This window comes from Gymnoscopelus microlampas (genome assembly GCF_963454915.1).
Source record: "Gymnoscopelus microlampas genome assembly, chromosome: 9".
NCBI lineage: Eukaryota > Metazoa > Chordata > Actinopteri > Myctophiformes > Myctophidae > Gymnoscopelus > Gymnoscopelus microlampas.
Genome location: NC_139946.1, coordinates 14303800 through 14313808, shown reverse-complemented (window position 1 = coordinate 14313808; position 10009 = coordinate 14303800). Strand labels below are relative to the sequence as shown.

The window sequence follows — 10009 nt, the reverse complement described above, 5'->3', positions numbered from 1 at the left end:
TGTACAATACAAACAAATATTTACATAATGTATACGATACATTAATCCCATGGAATCATGCAAAAGGTACAAAGGATTATTATATATATGAGAAGAATTATTTTTAGAGAACACAACTTGCCACGCTGACACAAAACAAGCTGACGGAACAGACAGAACTTCTTTTTTTTTTGTGCTTTTTGTTGCGCCCCCCCCCCCCCAAAAAACAAACAAACAAACAAACAAACAACTAAAACAAAAATGACATTCCTAAAGAAAATCGTAGAATGAAAATTGCTGTGCAGAGACTCGAGCGATGAAGGATCTAAAGAAACCTGCGAGATTCATTTTCTTCTGTGTCGTGTTGCTTCACGGTAAGAAACTCTGGAATGAATGTTAAACAATCTACAGTTTCGTAAATTAAATGGCTTCTCAGTTTACACTCCACATGTTGGACCTGGCCAGACACCTCTGATACCATACGGAATACATGAACGTGCATTCATTCTGGCTTTACCATCCTGGCTCAACACAGTCTGGTTTGACAAAGTCTAGCTCGACAAAATAAAGTAGTACCTTTATTTTTAATCGTTCATTTGTTCTGGATTTCACCCCCACCCCTTCATGGTAGGGGTGACATCTGATGGCCTCATAAAAAACAAATGAATGATTAAAAATAAAGGTACTACTTTATTTTGTCGGGCTAGACTTTGTCAAACCAGACTGTGTTGAGCCAGGATGGTAAAGCCAGAATGAATGCACGTTCATGTATTCCGTATGGTAGGCCTACTTTTACTCCAGTACAATTATATGAAAACTTTAGATACCAGTTACTTCGAAGATTTTGATTATTATTACAAAACACACTAACCACTTCAGCCGAATATATATTTCGGCCATTTGAAAATGGCAATGTGAACACAATGCTTGTAGATCGGCTATTTTCAAAAGATTTTTCATACATTTTGATTTTGATACCGATACTTTTGTACTTTTACTAAAGTACATTTTGAATACGAAACTTCTACTTCTCCCATCACAGGTGAAATCCCCCCTGGTGTGAGAGTCACACACCACTGTGATTATAGATTTGGTGAAGGTTTTTTTTACCAAGGAACTCTTGGTTTATCTTATGCTGTCTGTGCCACTGCATGTCTTATTTGGGATTAAGCCTGGTGATTTAAGGTTAATTTGGGATTAGCAAGAGTTTGCAAGTAGGTATTGGATTAGATACTTCTGCAGTTTTAGAAACGTTTTAAAATTTTGCAATCGTTTCTCTCTGAAGAATTGATTAATATGAAGAAATTGAATTGTTAAAAAAAACTATGATCCAGTAATTTTCTGGGGAAAGTTTACTGTAACTTTGCTTTATTGTTTATTTGGACAGGACAATGTAGGTTAATGTACATTCAGTACATGAATGTGAATTCAATAAGATGAAAATTATCTCATGTAAACATGCCGGATTTAGCTGGAGGCCCATTTCCATCGTTAGTCCTGTTTATGTAAAATACCTTTGCTTTGGTTATAAATTAATCTGTAATCTGCTGCCATTTGGAAGCTGAAGAAACCATTACACTCTGACAGCGTTGAAATCACAGTGTGATGGATGACAAGAATTCTAAACTGAAGGTAAATTCATGTTTTCATGGTGCATACTGTACATCTCATGTGTAGGTTAATTGTAAGACAAAAAACAACTGGATTAAGCTCTGACTGTTGATTATTATATTATTATTAATCTTGCTAATGTCAATTTTAGCTGCTCCAGCCATCAGTCCAGCCCTTTGTGATTTTGTGCATCATTACCATCAGTGTCATGAAAGGTAAGGAGTGGTCTTTTAATATTGCTTAATTTTTGTTGTTTAATATCTTGCTCCAACCACCACCCCAGCATCCACCACTGGACTCGACAACATCCCGCCAAATTTCTAAAAGACTTTGCCGCCTCCATTGCTCCAATCATTACTCACATAATAAACCTCTCCATCATACAGGTACGGGTCCCTAACGACTTCAAAAAAGCAAGGGTGACCCCTCTGTACAAAAAAGGGAACCAATGGCAACCCTGGCAACTACCGCCCTATTTCTATTCTAAGCTCCATCTCGAAAGTCATGGAAAAAATAGTCTATGAACAGGTCGATAAGTACCTTGCCGAGAACAATCTAATTTACGAATTCCAATCTGGTTTCAGAACAAACCACTCCACTGACACATGCCTTCTCTATTTGAACGACTCTATCAAACAAGATGTCGACAAGGGCGACATGGTCATGCTGGACCTCCAGAAGGCCTTTGACACCGTTAATCACCCAATTATGATCAATAAGCTCAAAGCAATAGGTTTTGATGATACGTCAGTAAACTGGATGAGATCCTACCTGGAAGGGAGGGAGCAAGTGGTGGAAGTAAACGGCACCCAGTCCCCTCCCCTCCCAGTGACTTGTGGGAGTTCCTCAAGGAAGTATACTAGGACCTTTACTGTTCCTGATATATGTGAATGACATGTCTTCAGCTTGCGACTGCAAACTGTTCCTGTTTGCAGATGACTCGGCTCTGCTAAACTAAACAAGGTCTGCATCTGGCTCTCCGACAACAAACTTTCATTACACCTGGGTAAAACTGAATCCATCCTCTTTGGGTCCAGTTCTAACCTTAGCAAGGCTGAGAGTTTCACGATCAAAGTGGGTGATGATGTTATCACAAGAAAGGAGGAAATTACCTACCTGGGTTCTATCTTGGAGGCAACCCTCTCCGGTAACAAAAACGCAGAAAAAGCGATCAAAAAGGTCATCCAAACAATACGCTATTTGTGGAGGATTGATCGTCTAGTCCAGGGGTAGGCAATTGAGATAAGCCTAGGGCCAATATCACTCCCAGACATTCCATCGCGGGCCGGGCCTCCCCGCGAACATGCACGCGCGCGCAGCGCACGTGCATGTGCGTGCACACCACGCGCCCGCGCGCTTCGCGCGCGGGCGCAAAATTTTTCGGGTCTAATTCGGGTCTAACTCGGTCTAATTCGGGTCTAATTTGGGTCTAATTCGGTTCTGTTTGACCAATATAAATCAACATTTTTTCCGGTTTAAATATCAGCACAGGCGATTTTTCTGGTGATTTTTTTTTTCTTCTTCATTTTCCTCTAATCTAGCTATAAAATGTTATAAATCCTTTAAAATGCATCGTGTTTATGAGTGCATGATTTCAAAAGTGGGTTCAGGTTCTATGAAATAAGTATTTATAATTATTTTAACATTAATTTTTAATACTTTTTTTATAACACTTTTCAGTAAATCATTCATACTGTATCTTTCTGTATTTGGATATAGTAGATATCGGTCTGATACTGTATAAAAATAAAATCCCTCCCCCCCCAAAAAAATATCAAAAAATATTTTTCTAAAAAAAAAAAAAAAAGTTTTTTTTTTTTTTTCAAAATTATCTCACGGGCCAGATATTATTTCTGGGGGGCCAATTTCGGCCCGCGGGCCGCCTATTGCCGACCCCTGGTCTAGTCCGTAAGAATACTCTGAAATTCTTGCAGGGGCCCTCATACAAGGTCATTATGATTATGCATGCACTTCATGGTATCACAACACCTCCAAGGCCTTAAAAACAAGGCTCCTAACATCCCAAAACAAACTTGTAAGGCTACTACTTGGCCTCAATCACAAAACCTATCTAACCCCTGCTCACTTTGCTACGATTGGATGGCTTAGGGTTGAGGACAGAGTACAGCAACTTGCTATGGGCCTGGTCTTCAAGATACAACATTGGGATCCCCCTGTATTTGTCAAAATACTTCCAAAATGTGAATAAAGTCCATGATCATAACACCAGAGGCAGCTCCACAAATCATGTTCAACCCAGATTTGGCTCAACAAAGGGAATGAACTCGTTCTCATGCTATTCATCAAAAATGTGGAATGCCCTACCAAAAGGAGTGAAGGAGTGTAAAACCCTACTCACTTTCAAAACTGCCTTAAAGTTACACCTTCAGGAGGCTGCAATTGAAAAATGGCCCCTGTCCAAGTCCTAACCTACCCCACCCCCCTACCCCCCCCCCTTTTATTTTTCTTCTTTTGTACATATTCTTCACTCTTCATACCAGTAACCTGTAAACTGATTGTATGACATTCTATAGTAGTTGTGTATATTTGTCTGTCTCTTATATGTCATCATGATGTGTGTGCGTGGGGAACTCATTTGAAACAAGCCTAGTGCTTTAATGAGTCTTCAAGTTAAGTAGACCTCGTATTGTGAATTTGTACTTCCATGTACTGTTGTTCTCATGTCTTACTAAATAAATTACATCAATCAATCAATCAACCCGTGGGCTCTAATCATGTATGAAAATGTTCAGAAATAATAGCATATCTACAAGAATCAAGGTGGTTTTATTTGGTTGGCAACCTTTTTGACATGAAGTGCCATGTTTTTATTTTCTTGATAGTCAGTGTGCCATATCAATATTAAGAATGATGACACCACATCAACATAAAATATTACAGATTTTGATTGTCCATATACATAGCAACCTTTATTTATTTTTCTTCTTTTGAAATATTTTCAGGATTAGACTACAACCCCATATACCTCTCCCAGACTCCTTCCCCAGTCAGAGTTCAGAGTTTGAATGAATGTAAAATGACGTGCAGGATGTCATTTGCGCACAGATGTGAGGGGACTTGGTTTAATTGACTAATTAAAAAAATATATTTAACTTCAAAGAAAGTTCTCTCTCACACTTGTGGCAGTATCCCGGTGTGACCACCCTGCCCTGTGCCAATGTTGGCACCCGTGCCTAAGGTTGCCCACCCCTGAAACAATAACATGATATATTAAAGCAAGCTCACAATGTGTCCCAATTCACCATGTTGTGAGCTTGTACAGTATATTGGTTATATTCAGCGTTCATTGTACAACCAGATATACAGGGTTTAAGTGGTTAATGAGTTAACTTAAAGTCTGTAAGAGAACAAATAACCATAACATGACCAGAGTCCTCCCACAGTTCCATGCGATGGTGCCATTGTATTGAACTGCAAGCGTCCGGATCCCCTTGCTCTCCTGGAGGCTCTGGGACCTGTCTTCAAGCTGAGTGCCATACGGCCCGTCATGAACATGTCAACACCCACCTATGTCAACTTATCCTTCACCCTGTACAGTATTCTCGGCGTGGTACGTCCTCTTGTAGAATCAGTGAACGTTCTGTTCTCCACAACCTAGTTATTACAGTGTGGACCAGAGGTCAGCAACCTTTTTGACATGAAGTGCCATGTTTTTATTTTCTTGATAGTCAGTGTGCCATATCAACATTAGCACCACATCAAATTCAAATATTTCCAGCAGATTTCGATTGTCCATAAATATCTATTTTTTTGTGTTTATTATTTTCTTTCACATCAGGACATTTTGTCATTAGACCCCAACCTGCCTCCCAGACTCACTCCCCAGTCAGAGTTCAGGGTTTGAATGAATGTAGAATTATGTGCAGGATGCAATCTGCATACAAATGTGAGGGGACTAATTTAATTGACTAAATGTTTTTAAATATTTTATTTTAAACCAGAAGTCCTCTGTCTCACACTTATGCCAGTGCCGGTGATCACCTCTCCCTGTGCCAATGTTGGCACCCGTGCCTATAAGGTTGGGACCTCTGATGTGGACCATTCACTTCAGACACCCAGACAAGGGGTTTATAGTATTTCATTTAGTTCATGTATTGTTATGCAGTCTGGACTTTCAATTGCCTATGCTAGTTTGTCTTTAATTGTATTGTTATACATAAGCCGTCTAAAAGTTTCCGCAAAATAATAGGTCCTATTGTAAAGAATTATATATTTCTTAATTATTATTATTTTCTCTTTTATAAAAAAAAAAACAGGATGAAAAAGCTCAGCTTCTGACTACATACATCTTGCTCGGTGTTGTGAGTATTTTATCTTAAACAATGCAAAACAATTACTTGTGGCTGACCACTATTTGGACTTTACTTAATTTATTTAATTGTTTTACTTTACATTCTGACAACAATGCAACAGTCCAAAACTCAATAATGACAATACAAATATTCTGCATTGTCTATGACTTCATTATTAAAGGAGTAGTTCACCCAAAAGAAGTACTTATTTTAGATCAATTATACACCCCATGAAGCCTTAAATTCATGGAGATTTTAAAGTTGTTGTCGCATTCCTATGACCGGGTCATCAAATTATTGGTTTAGGAATGCGACAAAAACAAAAAAATCTCGATGTTTCAAGGCTTCATGGGGTGTGTAATTGATAAAAAATAAGTGCTTTTTTGGATTAACTATTCCTTTAACCCAGCATCCATATAACCTACTGCAGGCCTGCTTTGTGTACAGCACAGTAACACTGGTTTGTTGTTTTAGTCTTGGATGAATGAGTTCTTCAGCTGGGACCCGGTCCAGTGTGGCACCAACAGGATTACTCTACCAAGAACAAAGTTTTGGGTTCCAGATTTAGTGATCAACGAATTGTGAGTTCTGTTACATGTACTACACGATTGTCTCTTAACAAGTAGAGTTTTATTTCAAATATTTCACTCGATGTCTCGCTTATGGGAGAGCGCCCTCTGGCGTGATCATACAGAAGTATACCTTCGTATACTCCAGACAATTCTATATGGCTGGACTGACCTCCCTCTGACTGGAGGGCCCGCCCTCCATCCTATATAAGTCAGAGGGGGGGGGGGGCATTTTCCTTAATTCAGCTTTTCTTCTCGTTTGATCGAGGAAGCACCTTCTCAGTCCACCTTATGAAGTCAGCAAGGCGAAAGTCTCATCAGGACAGGATAATATCTTAGACCGCGAGACGCTGCTGATGGTAGGTGTTGACTTTCTTACAAAACCTGTGATAATATCGCAAGGTCTCTCTAGAAGAACATAACATGTTCCCTAGTTTTTCTAGCTTAAGTTGCTAATGTGTAGTATAGTCTACTACTTCTCAGCCAGAGGGTGAGCCTAATAAGCTCTCATCAGCCCTACAGGCTGCTAGCCACAGTTAGCCTCGAGATAGCTAGGAGAAAAACAAACATGTCAGCATAGTCTAGTCGACCCCTGTGTTTTTGTTTTTCCCTCCTCCCTGTTCTGTTCCTTAAGCTTAGAACGCTTAACGTGAACATGGCCTCCGCAACTCTGAGGAGCCGGTCCGGGTCCAACAGAGCCCCGGTCCCGCAGAAAAGAGTGCGAGACGCCACCGAGTAGTATCATATACTACCAGCTAACGTAGCATGTCGTCACCGGGAGCTTAACAAGCTCCCACTAGCGACACTTATTGCAGGCTACCATGCTAACACAGGGTAAACACGACATCTTAACATCGTGTTTTTCTCCAGGGTGACTTCTTACCCACAAGCTAACACCGAGTAAACAACACCAGCGTCGTCCGCTCTTAGTGTGCTTTCTCTGGGTCAGCTCTGCACGCCACCAGCGAGCGCCATAGGATGGCAGCTAGTTTTTAGCATGTTGTCACCGGTGAGCTTAATAAACTCCCACTAACAACACGTTTGGCAAGCTATAGCAAACACGACAGCATCTCTGCTTTACATCGTGGTATTCTCCGAGGTGATTCTTAGCCAAGAGCTAAAACACTGAACAAACACACCAGCGTTTACACTCTTAGTGTGTCTTTTCTCGGGGACAGCCCTGCACGCCACCAACTAGCTTAATACGCTACCAGCTAGCTTAGTGCGTTGCCATCGGTGAGCTTAACAAGCTCCTACCAGCAACACGTTACACACTGCGTGCTGACACAGAGTAAACACGACAGCATAACCTGCTTCACATCGTGTTTTCTCTCAGAGGTGGTTTTTAGCCACGAGCTAAACACCGGGCAAACACACCAGCGTCGTCCGCTCCTACTGTGTTCCTTCAGAGACAGCCCTGCACGCCATCAGCTAGCATAATATGCTACCGGCTTGCTTAGCACGTTGCCATCGGTAAGCTTAGAGCTCCCACTAGCAACACGCTTTGCACACGACGTGCTATCACTGAGTAAAACACGACAGCATCACTGCTCCACATCGTGTTTTTGTCTCTAGGGTGGCCTCGTAGCCACGAGCTAAAACCGAGCAAACACACTAGCCTCTTCCGCTCTTAGTGTTTCTCTTTGGGACAGCTCTGCAAGCCACCAGCTAGCATCATAAACTACCAGCTTGGCAGGCTACAGTTAGCTACACGCTAACACCGACATCGTGTTGTATCTCTGGGACAGTAAAAGCTTAGCAAGTTTTTCTCCCATACACGACTCCCCTGTTTTACAGACCTTGCCACAAACAAGCTCCACGCGTGTCGTGAACAATAACCGCTGCGACCCAGCAACAAAGGGACCCCTGTCCCTCGAAAGGGTGCGGGGTCTGCGGGTATAGAATGTCGGGTCACGACAGACACAACTCATGTGTTATTTGCCTGGGACCGACACACGCAGCCCGAGGGCCATGTGAGGAAGGTCCGTTCCGCATAGCATGCGGACTGACTGAACCTAGGTTCGCCAGAAAACGGGCCATACATTTCCAAATGTTTGACCCGGCCATAGAGGAGTCCACGTCCACCGGGGTGGAGCGGGACAAACCCCCCCCAAACCTCACGAGGCGTCCCTTCTACACCAAGTTAGGAAAGAGGACACGGACGAGGCCCAACTACTCCGGGGTACAGAATATGTCCCCTATAACCAGGTCATTGAGCAGGCGATTGGCCAGTAAAACGAGCCACTCCGCCCCGACTCATACTCGGCCTCGAGTTGCCAGCGTCGTAGCCTATAGCCACAAGCCGCAGCCAGGATGGGAGAACGGTTTTAATGCCTACTCCTGTTGGCAACCAGCACGGGGACAACAGTTGACGTGTCCTGGGCTGAGCCCTACTCTTCCCGCTACCCGTGGAAGAAGGGGTTGCCACACACCTCACGTCAGAAGCCACGGCTCTGACACGAGAGCCCAACTCCATTGCGAAGCACGCGTCGCCTAAACGGCAGGCGCTCTTGCTCGCGATTTACAGGCCAGGAGGGGCACCCTAGCCAGCCGGAGGCAGGCCTCGGGTAGCTACTCTACAAGAGCGGAATACAGAAAGGAGAGGGACATGGCTAGACTATGTCAGGAGGAGACGATGGACACAGCCTCCCCCTCTCTCTCTGGTGGTCGTAGAGTTCTGGTGACCGGGCGGAGCGGGTGAACACGCTCCACCGCCCAATGGAAAGGAGAATGACTTTACACACTATACATTACGTGGATAATGTTGTGTGAATATAGACATGGGTTACGACTGTAACCCCGGTCTGCTGATACTATGATCAAGATGTCTCCTTTGGCAAGACATCGGAGTGGTTATTAGAAATTGAACCCTCTCTGTTTGTCCAATAAAATTTCAAACCGTTACAGCCTGATTTTCAGGGGCACGGCAAAGAGAAATGAAACAGGACCAGAACATAAGGGACACAAGCTCGCTACCACAGAGGTTTCACGGACACTTCATGGTAGCGGGGCGAATGCTCGCCATGGAGAGAGGACGATTACGCCCTATCCCCAAGGGAACGGCTCACGGTCGACTCTGTTCAACCACTATACGGCGCCACGGCACCACAATCGAGCTTAACCAGTATTGTAGGAACCCCACTGTATGATATCGGAATGGATAAGGTGCGACACACCACAGTAGATGCTGCACTCTATATCCAGGGGATATATACTACAGTTCGCCTCGAGACCTCCCCATGCTAGTGGAAGCAATCTTCTCTTAAGCAGGGGACAGGCGGCGACTTTCTACAGGAAGATAATTCTCCCTGTTAGGAAAACGAACTGTACAAGAAATACCCAGAGACCAAGCGAACAGCGGGCTCTATTCGTGCTATTTCCTGGTCAAAAAGAAGGGGGGGGGGGTGCGTCCGATACTGGACCTAAGAGCCCTCAATCAGTATCTAAAGGTGTTCAAATTCAGGATGTTATGAAATCCGTCTCTCCTCCGCATGGTGCGTTAAAGAGACTGGTTCACATCGATAGACTTAAATACGC

At 43.2% G+C, this 10009-nt stretch overlaps 1 protein-coding gene across 2 annotated transcripts in view; it reads left to right on the top strand.

The window, feature by feature from the left end:
- Positions 1 to 215: 215 nt before the first annotated feature.
- The window catches only part of LOC311051192 (5-hydroxytryptamine receptor 3C-like), a 55625-nt gene continuing 45831 nt past the window's right edge, over positions 216 to 10009 (top strand). Inside the window, exons 1-6 of one of the 2 annotated variants that reach the window (XM_084065621.1) lie at positions 216 to 353; positions 1541 to 1611; positions 1742 to 1805; positions 4995 to 5161; positions 5868 to 5912; positions 6378 to 6484. In XM_084065621.1, the coding sequence (XP_083921747.1) occupies positions 1585 to 1611; positions 1742 to 1805; positions 4995 to 5161; positions 5868 to 5912; positions 6378 to 6484 (410 nt within the window). In that variant the 5' untranslated portion in view covers positions 216 to 353; positions 1541 to 1584. The remainder of the gene's footprint in view (positions 354 to 1540; positions 1612 to 1741; positions 1806 to 4994; positions 5162 to 5867; positions 5913 to 6377; positions 6485 to 10009) is intronic. The other variant, XM_084065620.1, reaches the window with a different exon arrangement.